Here is a 15,123-nt window from a genome sequence, read left to right on the forward strand (position 1 = left end):
TTGGCCATTTCGTTGATGCTTTTATTGCTAACAAGATAACACGGGGCAGATCATTCGATAGAAATCATTGCGCAACGCTTAGATAGGACCTTCCGGGAATCACATTCGCAAAAATGTGTTTTAATGTGCGTGCATGCATGAGCGATTAACTCCCATCTGCGCAACAGAAACAAAAGCATGTTTTAAAAGGAAGTCCTATAAACAGCTGCCAGCCAATGACCAAACGGCTACACAGAGCAATGCAGAATAGTCAGTGCAGCATGTGGGACATGCACATACGTGCGCGCCTCTCGTTGAAGATAACTTTGCCAGCGCGACACCAACTCGACATGACAGTTTACACGTGCCCGCTGCCACTTTTAGGGCTTCAACTGTGCAATAACTTCGGAATGCGTATAAGTCAAACACACACACAGATGCATATACTCGATATAGATATATGAAATATAGAATAAGAAGCTGGCATTGAAAGAGTGCAGTTTCTTGGGGTCACACACACACACATATAAGCTGTGTATGAAATATAGAATAAGCAGATGGCATTTAAAGAGTGCAGTTTCCTGGAGTCACACACATATATAAGCTGTGTATTTTTCTTGTGGTCTTTATCAAAGTGTTATTTTACAGGCTTGGTCTGTCCGCGTCTCCGAAGACTCATCTGTCTACTGCATGTGCTTCGATGATCAAAAACCAAGATTATCCAACGTTTTGCTCCACGTGCTGGGATATTAGTTCGTCAGACCAGACAACACGATGTACACAGCCCGACAATATATATGTGTGCTACTCGCATGTAAGCATTTGTTTTATACTCGACAGCAAATACATATTCTCTTTACCACATACTGCTAAATCACAAAATATTATGCTGTGCGATAAATCATGGATGCCCTGGAACAAAAACCACATGTTCTTCTTTGAATAGATCGTGGCCGATGATGACGATCGTTATCACCATCAGCCATGATCAATCCACTGCTGGATGAAGGCTTCCCAAGCAATTGCAATCGCTCACGAGTCTATTAGGAATCAATGAATGCGAGCAGCAGGCCCAATCACGTATTGGAATTTACTCTGCGTAACTTTCAAATGAATGAAAAGATAATGATTGTCTGTCACTGGGAAAGAACACGTTTCCATTCAATTACAAAATCACGGTTGTTACTCTAATAGAGAACCTGCCTTAGCCCCAGACTAAAATTGCCGGCAGTTGATTTTGGGACAAACGCACATCAATGCGAAGCCACCCTCTCATAAAACGTGACCAGATTGTACTATGCTACTTGTTTAAATAGTGCGTGTGCTTTTAGCCCCCCATCCCCACTCCCTGCCAGCTAAGTGCGTGAAGAAAGGCCACATTTTGGAAGCAGGTTTTCTCATCGTAAATCTGTTTCCAGAAAGACGAATAGCGCGTCGCAGGTGAAAATGTGGACACAACAGCTTAACACAGCTTGCCGCTATCCACATCCGACTCTGCGTTGCTTTCGCCCGTTCACCCTTTGCGAGTGGTTACAACGTTTTGAGAACGTTCGCGTAATTCGCAATTTACTTTTGCCAATGACGTGCGATTTATATCCCGAAACCGCTGGCCGCTGCTCAATCGTTGATCGGTGGAGGCAGGCAGAGGGGACGTGAGAAGCGTAGGAGCACAGAACAGCAATGGGTATCGCCGCACTGCCCTCCTGCACCCACAACACGTGCCCACAACACGCGCCCACAACACGTGCCCTACACAATGGGGTCCACGCATTTCGTTCGTATCGAAATTTGAACGCCGGTTGCGGTGTCCGTCCGCGTCGCATCGCCCTTTGAGCGACGGCGGAGGTAGGGTGCACGAACCGAGGGCGTTGTTGTCCGTACCACTGCCAAATTGCGTGGACACGTGCACACTTTTTGGGCTGTCGGCGTGGAGTGGAGGAGGGTGTACGACACACGTCGGCAGACAACTCGGGCGGCGATCCCATCCAGAAATCAACGATGGAGCAGCGAACGGGACGTCGGTCGCGAACGGCCACGCGTTAAATATTCGCGCGGTTTGATCGTGGGCAGCCCGTGACGGTAATCTTAGATGTGGACTGGAGGAGAAGCGTGATGATGGCAGGTGGGCGATGAGGCTCGGCGTTTTCCATTCTGTCCGACGGGTTTGAGCCCCCCTGTGTCGCATAATGTTGACATCGATGTACAGCTTGTGGCTTTGTTTTAAAATCTTTGCATGTTAATTGGTGACGCTGCTCGCAGAGGAACAACCAAAACGTTCATCAATAACACTGTGGCTCCAAAGGGGAAAAAATATATATTAGGCGCATTTCTTTTTAAAATTCCCGTACTTCACAGCACGTACATTTCATTGTGCTTTACAGAAGGGCTGTTGCCCGAAACGTCGCCTATTTTATATTTGTACTATGAAGGCCACACATCGTTGTTGACGAATGTGTTGAGGATTATTTGATTTAATAGCTGCATCAGGGGTTAAGTACCACATTGACTGAAACTCAATTAAAATGCAAGCATCGACACTAAGCTACTTAGAAGCTGCTTAGACAGCGTCGCTCACCATTAGCGACGGATTACAGATTTGGACTTTTTTCGTGTAATGTTGTACCTCTAAGCACATCAGGTGTTTAAAATTAATCGTATTCATCATATTACACTGATGTTATATACAGTACTGTATGTTTTTACTGTATGTGTGAGGTGGTTATTATCTTGGGATTAGTGGGGCTAAATTACCCAGGGCCAGTTTACTATGTAATGTAATTGGCGAGTGTGTAAGTTATTATGTTTCAGTGTCACAGCCTGATATGTCCAATTGTAAATGTACTTACAGAAGGATCTCTCTTACAACATATGGCTAATGGAGGCCAACATAACTCAATGGGCTCTTGCCTAGCGAAATGAAGAACATTGAATTGAAATGTTACTGCGTAGATTATTACATATTCGTAATACCGTAATGTCCTCATTGCTTTACCATTAATTTCACACTTACACGGCTTACATTACAATGACTGCAGGTGCTATAATAATGCATGCATATGCAGACGTGGGTTTGTTTGTGGGCTGTATTAAGCGTTTACGTGTACATGCATAGCCAATTAAGTATGTGCCTATGACCAATTCGCCCAAGGTGCACCCAATCTCATCAAGATCTCGGAGCCTGGAGAGTGCTTGGATGGGGGACCACCACGCAATAAAAGACCGGTGTAGTGGGCGCTGCGGGTAGCGGATCAATTGTTGTTCTTCACTCCCCCCCCCGCCACCTTCATCAACCCACACTGACGAGCGTGGTGAAGTATGGTCATATAACCCCTTGTGGCCCGCAAGGCGTGGGGAGGCTCTCGTCCAGCCAGCAGTGGATTGAAACTCGGGCTGTACATGTGCAATGTGTATATACACACACACACACGTGTACATTATGTCGTACGGAAATCCATGCCCAGTAAGCGTGGAACGTTGGTTCACAGATGCTTCCAACAACGTGGCAACGTTGGTCCCAGAGTTTTCAGGTTTACCGGGGTATGTCATCGTTAAGATGTAGGAATCCATTGGTTGTGAGACAATTTGAGCTGCGTTTGAAAGTCACACAATTGCTTCCGAGGCCAGAAACCAGGCGTGTAAATATCTCTTATCTCAGCGACCGATGATTTTGTGTGGGTGAGGGGTGGGGGGTCGTCATGATTTTGAATAAAGAATCGATTATTAGTTATTTTATTTTCACTGTCTATTTTTAAAGTTTGTTTTCCTCTCACTCCGATAGCCTCTATTATATTATAATTTGTATAGTATGTGCGTTACAATATAACACCATCAGTTATCACACACTTGATGCTGAGCATGTTAGTTTCGCGAGTGTCACGAATTTACACTAATCCGTGAATCGGTGCATCGGTGGCACGCTTCTAGATGGCATCTTAAGACGCCTGCTAGAAGCGCAAAGGTGCTTTAAGAGCGGCAATCCGTGGCCTTATAAGCAGGGGCGCAGCCACACTTTGGGAGTCGGGGTGGGTGCCCTGATTGTTGGTTAGGTTACACACAGGATGCGTGAAGCGCACACTCCTCACTTCATCATGGATGAGAGGAGTTCTACTTGCACTGTTATTAAGTTCAATCTACGCAATTACTGGCAACTGACTCGGCATTCCGAGCCTGCCGCCTGCGCGCTGCTGTGCATTAAATTCCATCATCGGCACAAATCGGCGTTTTACGTGACCTTGTTGAAAGGGGCAACAGCGTGTGGACTCGAAATGCATCGATCTAAACTCAACACATTTTTTTGCGTTTAGTTTAGGTCGATGTATTTTTTTGCGTTTCGTTTATTGTCCTTAACCCCCCACCTCCCCCTCCGCACCTCAGATTAGCACGGTTGGCTACGTCCGGTGGCGAAAGAAGTTCAACATACAGCACCATGCAACGTCCGACCGATCCGTAATTTTTTTTGTCCAAATGTATATTTTTTTGTGGGTGTCTCTTGGCCATCCATACCCAACCCACTTCCACGTGTGTCCGATCACCCACGAACCCCCGACCTCCCCCCACCACAGTGGCCGGCGCTCCTGTTTCTAAGTGCCCCTTAACGTGAGCAGATACGGGGATAATCCACAAAACCCCTCCTGATATCTAGGCGAGTGTTAAAGGCATGTGACAAGCGGTGCAGGGAGTGCCGGATTTGTCCTAATAGCAAAAGTAACTACATATGCTACGGGCCCCGCACTTTAAAGGGCCCCGCGCTAAATGCTTTCGAGTTATCAATTCCGGTTCAGTGATTCTGCACTTGCTCTATCACTATAGTACTATACCGCCTTCAACTTCTATGAACGCCTGGGTGTTTAAGGTTAGCGATTTGTCGTATTATCCGGCGGTATAGAAAATGGAAAGATACAATTACTTTACTATGCAAGTAAAACAAAATTGTGTTTCATATTTGTGTATGTTTTTTTTATATTTAGGGCCCCTTTTTAACATATGCCGCAGGCCCCGCACTAGCATAATCCGGCACTGGATGCAGGGAGGAGAGGGGCTACACGAGCGAGCGGTGCAGGTTTCGTGTGCGCGAGGGTTGTGTGTTTCCTCGCTGGTGGTTGGGAAGCCACGGGCAGTGGGTGATGATGATTATCCGTGCTCCCCACCGCTGCGCTCCTCACTGGAAGGAGGCGCGCACCGTGCGTCCGCCCAGGGGCTGTGGCGGACGGTAGTTGTCCACCATGCAGTTCTCGCTGTCCCCCTCGCACGTGAAGAGCAGCTCGCGGAAGCGCGCCAACTGTGGGAAGACGCAGCAGCAGCAGCAGCAAGGACAAAAAAAAGAATAATAATTAATAACTCCATCGGTCACTATTGGTGTGACACGATACCATTAAGGTTACCGCATGGTATAGTGTCACACCATTCAGAATGGGTGGATACTACCTTATATATACGGGTTGCTGAGTAGTTTAAATTCAGACTTGTGATTGCATCACTCGATTTAAATATATATTTTTGTAATCAATAATCACATCTTTTATTTGTAATATTTGAATGCGCATTGTGGTCGTCGCACGAATCCGCGTCTCGTGGCAAACAGCGGACAATGGAAGCGTGGAGAGAGAAAACATTCGCAAACATTCGCAAACATTCTCAAATTCAAACGTTAACAAAGTCACATACTTGTCAAAGATTTTATTTCAAAACTGTCCAGGGAATGGAAGTTTAGCTAAGCCTGCCCGGTAATGAGATTTTAGCACTGAAGCCAGAGTTTAGCTTGCTATATAGGGTGTGTATTTTTTTTTTCAATATACCTGGCTATACAGTACTTTTAAAAAGTAACACACCTTATATTTTCGGTCCTGGTCCACCTTCAATACTTGCCCCTAGATATACATCTTAACAAAACATTTATGAAACCTAAAATGTGTTTTGGTATTGCCTCAAAAAATGTATTTCAGAAACGCACCTGTCCCAGCGTGCATGTAAAGAGGCATTGCCAGATCAAATATTTTACCCCCTCTATATATGGTTACAATGTTTGAACTGGCATGGACATCTTGAGGTTGCACAACTCAATGGGCTTCTATCTAGTGAAATAAAGAACATTTGATTGAACTGTTACTGTAGAGATGATTACATTTTAGTAAGACTGCAATTTCCTATATGCTTACCAATAATTTCACAACTACACGGCGTACATTTTTATTACTGCACCTGCTATAAGAATGCATTAATATGCAGGAATGAGTTTGAATGTGGGTCGTATATGCGTATGCATAGACATGCGTAGCCATTTGTGTGTGTAATGTATACCCGTGGGGAGCGGTAGTTCAGCGGTTAGCGCAATCCACTACGAACGCGGCGACCCGAGTTCAATTCCCACTCACGGCCACCAACGCCAGTGACCATTATCTGAACCGGTCCTGGGCCTCCCCTAGGTCGACTCAGCCTCAAATTAGCACCCGTGTGTAAACATCGCCACTGGGGAGGCAGAGGTGGGCCGGTTCATGGTGCTGACCACCCATCCCCCTCATGTGCCTTGCTGGCCTTCATAGGTGCTGCTTGCTAGCAGAACTTACCCCAACAGCTTGTTCAGGCTATATAGGGGGGGGGGGTGTTTGTCTCGTAAACCTGCCTATGATCAATTCGTCCGAGATCAGAATCTTTAATTCGACTGGAGGAATCCGATGAACTATGAAGATTTTTTTTTCAACAGATACCCAGCTAAGGGCGGCTCAGCAAATGCCCAATTTAATCAGAGCTGTGTAGCTCAGTGGGCCTGACCTGGTAAAATAAAAATTGTTTAAATTTTGATTTAAAGCTTTCGTGACTGCAGGGATTCATATTCTTGGTTCTTTCGGTAAAGCAACGTAGAAGGGAAACAGAATAATAAAAATATAAAACAATAAAATTCTCACAATTTTAAAATTCTCACAATTTTATATTTTTATTATTTTATTGTTTCCCTTCTACGTGACTTTACCGAAAGAACCAAGAATAAAAATGATTTAGTTTAGATCTCGAAATCTAGGCAGGGTTGAGCCTGGATAGTACTTGGATGGGAGACCGCTACACACAAGAGACAAGCAACGAGGAATGGGAACCTCGCTGACCCTAAATCGACGACACTTTCGAGTTGAAACTACACCTGACAGGCATGATGATTCCACCGCCGGGTGAAATCTTGCCGCACACAAGCCATTGCTATGTCCTCATGATTGTTCGATTAAAAAAAAAAAGATATCGTGACTGCAGTCACGAAAGCTTTAAATCGAAAAAAATATATATCGTCCGCGTGCCTTCTTATTTTGTACGGCTGACGTAGGTGCAGCGCAACAACTACAATTTCACGTTCAGATAACCGCGTCAGGAGTAAGCGGAGTGTATCGCTGTGATGTCTTCCTTCATATTTGTTGATCGGGGTATTGCGTCGTTATAATACGTTGTGCATGGTCTGTTCGGGATGACCACGGTCGCGTAACTAACCGCAGAGCTGTTTTTTAATGTTCCATTTGTGCATGCAGGTATCATAGCTATTATCATAGATGTCAACCCATTGGTTTACCCCGTATTCCCGTACAGGGAAATTGAGTTTTCAGGTCCATACGGCGTACAAGCCGTTTCAATACGGGCAACAAAAACACGTTTTTGTCTATTTGTTAGTGTTTCTCCCTTGTGATGGGACTTTGTAGGATGAACGTTGAGATTTATAAGGGGCACGGTGTGACCAGTAAGGTCTTACTTGATCTGTAATAAGGTAGGGCACTGATAGGGGTTGACATTTATGTAGTGAGTGTGCTAGTGGTGATTGTCTATTTGGATTTATCCCTTGTGATGGGACTTTGTAGGATGAAAGTTGAGATTTATAAGGGGCACGTGGTGACCAGTAAGGTCTGAATTGGTCTGTAAACAGGTAGGGCACTGATAGGGGTTGACATTTATGTAGTGAGCGTAGTGGTGGTGAGTGTACAAGCGGTGATTGTCTATTTGTGTTTCTCCCTTGTGATGGGATTTTGTAGGATGAAAGTTGAGATTTATAAGTGGCACGGGGTGACCAATAAGGTCTCTGAATTGGTCTGTAATCAGGTAGGGCACTGATAAGGGGTTGACAGGTATGCTGACTTGAGAGTTATTTTTTTTAATGTTCCAATTTGTGCATCAGGTATCTTCGTCTGCCACGGTTGTTACCCGCAACGCGATACCGATGTGGTCATCATCAACTCCATCTCCAAGGTGGACGTCCTCGCAAGGGGCCTTTATTGTCCTCGTAACTGACCCGGGCCCCGGCCGAACGTCGCCACAAAACTGGATGGGGATGCGAGAGGACTCTCAGGATACATTACAAAACAAAAAAAACGAAACCCACTGTGGTCTCAATCCCGGGGGCGGGAGAAGGTGGTATAGAGTGGTTGTTGTGGTGGTTGTTGTTGGTTGTGGTTGAAATACTGCCACTCTTGTCCCAGTGGAAAATTTTGCCGATTAACAAGTCGGGGTTTAAAGCAACACAAGCAGCCCTCCATCGCTGCCGTGTCACGCACACTGTGGGCAGCGAAGCCGAAAACACTACAATCACCAATGCCACCCACCCCCCGCGCGTATTAAATAATTATTCGCTTAAGTCGAATGTTGAAATATAAAGAAAAGACTGTTAACCCCCCCCCCCCCCCCACACGAATAATGCCGTCACACACACACATACACACAAAGTCGTGCCCCTGTAATCGCGTGAGTAATGTTCGCGAAGCAGTGATTATGTAACAACGCTTCTATGGGTTTTGTTGTTGTTGGTTGTTGTCGAAACCTGAGGAGATTTTTTTTTGGCGCGCCAATTGTCATTGTAACTCATGTGGCCTTCGTTGGTGAAATGCTTCTTAATTATCTGCTTCTCGGCGCCAATTGTGTCCCACCATTCGTGCAGATTTTATTTAAATACTCTTTATTTATTTGTGTTGTTGTCGATCCTGAGGGGAGTGACAGTACTTGAGGATTTTGGCGCGAATCGTCGACACTGTAACCGGGTTCCCCTCAGCCGTGTCGGTGGCGGAACCCTCCGGCGTTGTCCATCTGCTTCTCTTGTATACCACTGCTCGTATAAATTATATTTAAGTACCTTTTGCTTATTTCTATTGTTGTTTCGTTGTTGTCGATCCTGAGGGGAGGGTGGTGTGTGTGTGTGGGGGGGGGTAAACAGAACTTGAGGATTTTGGCGCCAATCGTCGGCATTGTAACCGGGTTCCTCTCTCGGCCGTGTCTCCGTTTTCGGGTGGTTCCCGTTGGTGGAACTGGCGTAGATTTGTATTTAAATACTTTTCGTTGCGTTGAAATCATTTTTGTTTGCATTGAAAAACGTCGAAATGATTCTCGCATCCAACGTCCAGGCCACCGAGTTGCAGCCTCCCATTAGGAATTGAAACGTCAAAATATATCAGCTCGCTGCTACGGCAGACAGTTGCAAACTATATATTAAAAAAATATATAAACCCCGGGTTAAACGGATACATCGCATGGGGACGGGGAGATTGGAGTCATGTTGGCATTTACGTAGTCAGAATAAGAATATTTAGACTTGAAGAATCCGATGAGCTACAAAGCTCTTTTTCACAGATGTCCAGTATGGGCACGGGGTCAGAAAGTTCCAACAACAAACAATAAAAAAATAGTCAGACGCTCTCAGCTCATCACGATCCATAACTGAACCGTGACTAGGCATCTGACTTATTCATTTTTTTAAAACTCGACGCTTAACTTCGTGGACGTCATTGAGAGTCGTGCGTGCTTCAAAGCACACACGCGGGTTGTCATGATTCACTCCTCACTTGCGATTCAATTAATCGTTGTTAAAACAACAACAACAACCAGCCTTGGTAGTCACCCATCGCAGGGTCTGATAAGTTGGGGCACATTCAGAAGCGTAGTGGGTTCGTACTTGCATGGGTGACCACGATAGACCACGACAGTGGTCACCCATGTGTTTGGAGGTGTGGGGCTGTGTGGAGACAGGGAGATTGCCAACACAGCAAATGGATTATTGTGTCCATCTGTGCAGAGCTGTGAGCCTGAATCCCTTCTATTTGTACCCCCACCCAACATGAAACCAATATTGCCAAATATCCCAATGCAGAGACCTGGAAGAAAAAAAACATCCATAATGTCTCGTTTTTAAAATATATATTTTAAAAATGTTCATTTATAACATTTACTGTCCTTATCTTTGCAATGTATATATGTTATATATGTATTACTTTGGGGGTATTATTAGATGGGTATATATGTGATTACAAGGCCGTAATTATAATATATATTGGGGGGAGCACATCCCCCCCCCCCCAATATAAAAAAATGCTCAAAATGTCCCCTCCAATATATTGCTATAAAAAAATTGCTATGCTATGTAAATTAAAACAACAATTTGCTAAACCTTGGCCACAATATCTGGACTTGTCTTCATATAAATCAATGCATAGATTTCTATTTATATGATTGTGGTTATGATTGTACTTTATTAATCCCTAATCTCTGCCATTACATACAATGAAACAATAAATGGTAAAAAAAAGTAAAAACTGAGCAATGTAAATACAATACACTATTTGACATTATTGTAAAAAATAAAATAAAAGTCCATCCCATGTGTTAGTGAATTTTAAAAAAAATTTAGGCAGGAAATGAGTTTTTAAATTGAGATATTTTCTGGGTTGGGACCGCCAGAGCCCCTGGTAGATTTGGTCTCCCCCCAATGTTGACTCCATGGCTACGGCCTTTGTGTGATTATGTAAATGAATGGTGAATGTATAAATCACTGCCGTCTCGTCAGAACCCCCTTGGAAATGAGACGTGAATTTCAAGAGTCCCTTTGGTTAAGATAATAATCTGCAGCTCTTTGTCAATCCCCCGGTTGGATAAAGGTCTCTGCCTGGTTAACTAAACTCTTAAAATGCTGCATCATTGAATCAATCCATAAGAGAACAGACTAATTCAATGTTCTAATGTTCCTTCATTACTGTTACAGGAAACAGACATAGAACTGCATAGGTTTTCGTGGTTGTGCCATACAGCTTTCCGACGGGGTTTCGGGTTGTACCGATCGTTGTACTGCTCGTTGTTTGGCACGATGCCCGACGTTTCGCTCCACGTGCCCCCGGGAGCTTCTTCAGCACCTCCCAAAACCTTGGGGCTCCTTGCAGGCTCCAAGCTCTCAGCATGTGCAGCGAAACGTCAAGACACCCGTGTCAAGAACAAGATCTTGACATTTGAGCTGACCGTGAAATAGTCTCTTAAATAGAGAGTCGTACTGAAAATGGGTCGGTGGGACAGGTTTAATCTGCGAACCTGTAGCGTGCATTTCGAGAGCTCCCTGGCAGAGAGAGGGCTTCTCCGTGGGAGTTCAATCGCTCGTTATTGGGTTTCCCCCCCAGCTTATAATAGCGCTGAGAGCGTGCGTCAGCGACAAAGCTCATTACCTGGAAAGAGCTTCATGAGCGCTTGCATGCAACTCGTGAGGCTTACACCAGCATTCAGGAACACACCGTATGGCGAGTTCGTAACAGCAGCAACAACAAAAGATGTCTCGCCTTTTTTCTCCAACTTTAAGCCTCGTGGCCTTATATTCTTGCGTACGATGGCAGCGATATTGTTTAGGAGTTGAAGGGCCAATGTGGAGGTCTGGTGGATCACGACAAGAGGGCTTCCGGAGATAGAGAGTTGGTGTAGTTTTGCTATTCCTCCATTGAAGGAGCGCAGACCACAGTGGTTTACTCAATGTGGTCAATGTGAGGGCACTGTGACGTCCTCTTTCAAGCCGGTAAAAAAAACGTCTTCGACGAGGCAAGGAGTGCCCACACTTTATCCCACGACACGCGTGACCTGCCGATTGACTTACTCTAGTTTATAAATTGCTGGGTGGGCAAAGGTGGGGAGGTGGGGATTGAAAAGATTCGTGGGGGGGGGGGGGGATGTGGGAATACAAAAAAATCCCATCTCGCCTTCCGCATTGCAAGTGTATTAAGTTAACCATTACACCATGGTAGCGTACCATGTCGATTAGTTATTGGAATGACCTAGCTAGTAAATGATTGAACACTCATTATAACGTAAATACAATAAACCTCCGAAAAGTGTACTTTCCCCTGTCAGGGCCTACCAGGCACCCGCTGGTTGTGTTCAAATTAAGCACAATAACAACACCATCCCATTTGCGCTAAGAGGCTGTAAGAGGGTGTAATGGAGAACGTTAGTGCGTATTTGTCTTTGGTGACCGTGGATTTGGGGCTGGAATGGGCCCCCTTTCGCCGTGAGCATTGTGGCACCACAAAGAGGGAATCATTAATGGGCTGCATAGCTGCCCTTGCGAAGGGTATGCGAGCACAGTCGGCGGTGACCTTGCCCCTTTTATACACACAGCAAAGTTGGAGCAAAATTAATTATAATATAAAATATAATTTAGTGTTGGCACCGGCTTACCTGATTGACTTTCACCTGCACACGATCAGTGGCCCTTGGTGATGCTATGTTTTTGTCAGAATCAGTATCAGAATATTTACTTACACTGGAGGAATCCGATGAGCTATAGAGATATTTTTGACGGATGTCCAGTAGGGGTGTGTCAGAACATTACAACAAACAATACAAAAATACAATGAGAGTGCAAGGTATAGGAAAGGTAAACACATCACTTAAAAATATGTACAAATAGAACTAGACGATGTTTTATCTTATCAGGTAGAGCCCACTGAGCGATCCCCTTGACTTTCAGTACACGTGGTCCTCCTAAATCAGCGATGTCCCAGAGCTTTAATCCCAGCTTGGAGGAACTCTGTCTCAATGCACAAGCAATTCCAGAGGGAGCTCCGCAGAGCCCATCTATTGGGTGTTTGGCCTACTCTTCCACGCTGGCCAGACGCCACTGTATCCCACCACACGCAACCTGCCGATCGGCTGTGGTGCCCCCCCGTTTATTTCTTGAATCCTTTTTTTTTGGGTTAGTTTTTGTTATGGGCGTCAGTCTAGCTGCGTGCGTGCGTGTGTTTGGGGAGCAGTAGTGTAGCGGTTCGCGCGCTGCGCAACGAACCTGGCGACCCGGGTTCAATCCCCGTTCGCGCCCTACACCAGTGACGATTATCTGAACCGGTCCTGGGCCTCCCCTGGGTCGACTCAGCCTCAAATGAATACCTGGTGCGATGTGTAAACATCGCCACTAGGGAGACAACGGTGACCGCGCGTGATGTTGGCCACTCACTGCCACGCCGAGAGATCGAACCGACAACCAATGTATTGCAATTCCAGTGTGCTGACCATTATACCACGACATTAAATACGAGATGCAGTAATTCTAGCATTGATGTTAATCATGATTGTGAGTGGCGAAATGCATAAGCAGCGCTCTGTGGCTTTCAGAATTAGAATATTTTATCAGGATCTGAATCTTTATGCTGGAGGAATCCGATGAGCTATGAAGCTCTTTTTCACAGATGTCCAGTAGAGCTTTTACGAGGTTAATATGGATTTTTTTTGGGCGGCTGAATTAAACAACACACACAGAGATGTTCACTGCCTTCCCCAGACCACCGGCTTGAGATATCTGCATTGCGCCATCACTGTGTCGCTTGGACCCACCGACCGACCGACCGACCCCAGACAGTTTGGAAAACGTGGCTTTCCCAAACAGGCAGCGGTAAAACAATGATTCTTTTGGTTTCCCCCCCCCCCCCCCCAGGCTGCGCTAATTTTCGTGGTTTTCCTCGTCATTTACAGATTTCAACTCTCGGCGGCCCGCAGACGTTTCAGAGGTAGAGAGGACGCTGTCTCGATGCGTGGACAGCGCCTGTGTTTTTACACGTTATCCCATGGGGCACTTGAACTCCAGCTGTGCCCGAGCGGAGCTCCAGCTCATGGCGCAGTACCCGGCGTCCGTGCGCGATTACATAACTCGCTTTATTTGTCGCCGCTGTTTAGATCTGGGTTGATGTGGCGCACGCTAAATCATGGGAAATTACATCAATTTATAGTAAGCGTCGCTCGTCCCACCACGCTCGCACACACACACACACACACCGCCCCGAGAGGATACGCCGGGCACGGAAACGATGGTGGAGCCAGACCCTCCCCCCTCCATCCCGCCCTGGGGCTGGTTGGCACCGGCTCTCTGCGCGACCTTCCTGTGCCCTCTCACGGATGCACGGACGGACGTTTGTGTGTATGTTGAACTTCTTTTACATCGTACGTAGCCACCCGTACTAATCGGAGGTGCGGGGGGGGGGGGGGGAGACAAAGAACTAAACACAAAAAGCAGTTATACACAAATGAGTTTTCAATCTAGATGATTAAAACGTGCATAACTCCAGTGGCTTCCTAATATCGGAAGAGCATTCCAGACGGTCGTAGAAGCGCATCTAAAAGCGCCGAGCAATGCGGTGACCGTTTCAGCGAGACGCGAATAAAAATGTGCTGCTCCCTTCACCAACCCGCACTGACCAGCGTGGTGAGGTATGGTCAAAACTCGTTTCTTTAAAACAGCCTTTTGTGTTTAGTTTGGTGTCCTTCCCCCGTACCTCAGATGAGTACGGTTGGCTACGTATGGCGCAAAAGAAGTTCAACATTCGATTGATATAAATAAAGTAAATCGTAATACGTTGAGGCTTGGGAGACTCCTCTGCGATCACAATGGCACACGCCCTAAATGGCTGTTTCAGATGTTAACTACCTTGCCTGGTATACAGGAGGTCGTGGGTTTGATCCCAACCCTGACGCCTGCTGTATATTTGGAGTTTGCATGTCTCTCTCCCTGTTGTCGTGTGGATTTATCTCTGGTTTTCCCCTCCACACTTCGAAACATGCGTTTAGAGTATTTGGCTCCTACAAATTTCCAAATGATAAGCCACTTCGTTGGGCTATCATTTGTGGCCAGGTCGCTTCTGAAAAAGAGCTGTATTGCTCAATGGGCCTTACCTGGTAAAATAAAAAAAAAGTTTTTAGTTTAGTGTATTAAGGTACACGTTTATAGTGTATGTAGGGTAATCTTAGATTACACTACTACACACGTACGTTAATCGTTGTACGTGGTAATGATGTATACTTTGTTCCGCCCTGTAATTGTTGGGTAATGCAGTCAAAGAAGTGGCGTATATTAGTGGTTGACATGTGATTAAATATATGAATCACCAC

General features: G+C 45.6%; 1 protein-coding gene across 1 annotated transcript in view; it reads right to left on the bottom strand.

Annotated features, from left to right (window-relative positions):
• Positions 1-15,123, bottom strand: part of LOC116954174 (carbonic anhydrase 2) — a 45,859-nt gene continuing 30,736 nt past the window's right edge. Inside the window, exon 7 of the mRNA XM_032974662.2 lies at positions 1-5,257. Coding sequence (XP_032830553.2) covers positions 5,138-5,257 — 120 coding nt within the window. The 3' untranslated portion in view covers positions 1-5,137. The remainder of the gene's footprint in view (positions 5,258-15,123) is intronic.

Source organism: Petromyzon marinus, chromosome 54 (assembly GCF_048934315.1).
Source record: "Petromyzon marinus isolate PM22_M1 ecotype Great Lakes invasive population chromosome 54, UKy_Petmar_22M1.pri1.0, whole genome shotgun sequence".
In the NCBI taxonomy this organism is placed as follows: Eukaryota; Metazoa; Chordata; class Hyperoartia; order Petromyzontiformes; family Petromyzontidae; genus Petromyzon; species Petromyzon marinus.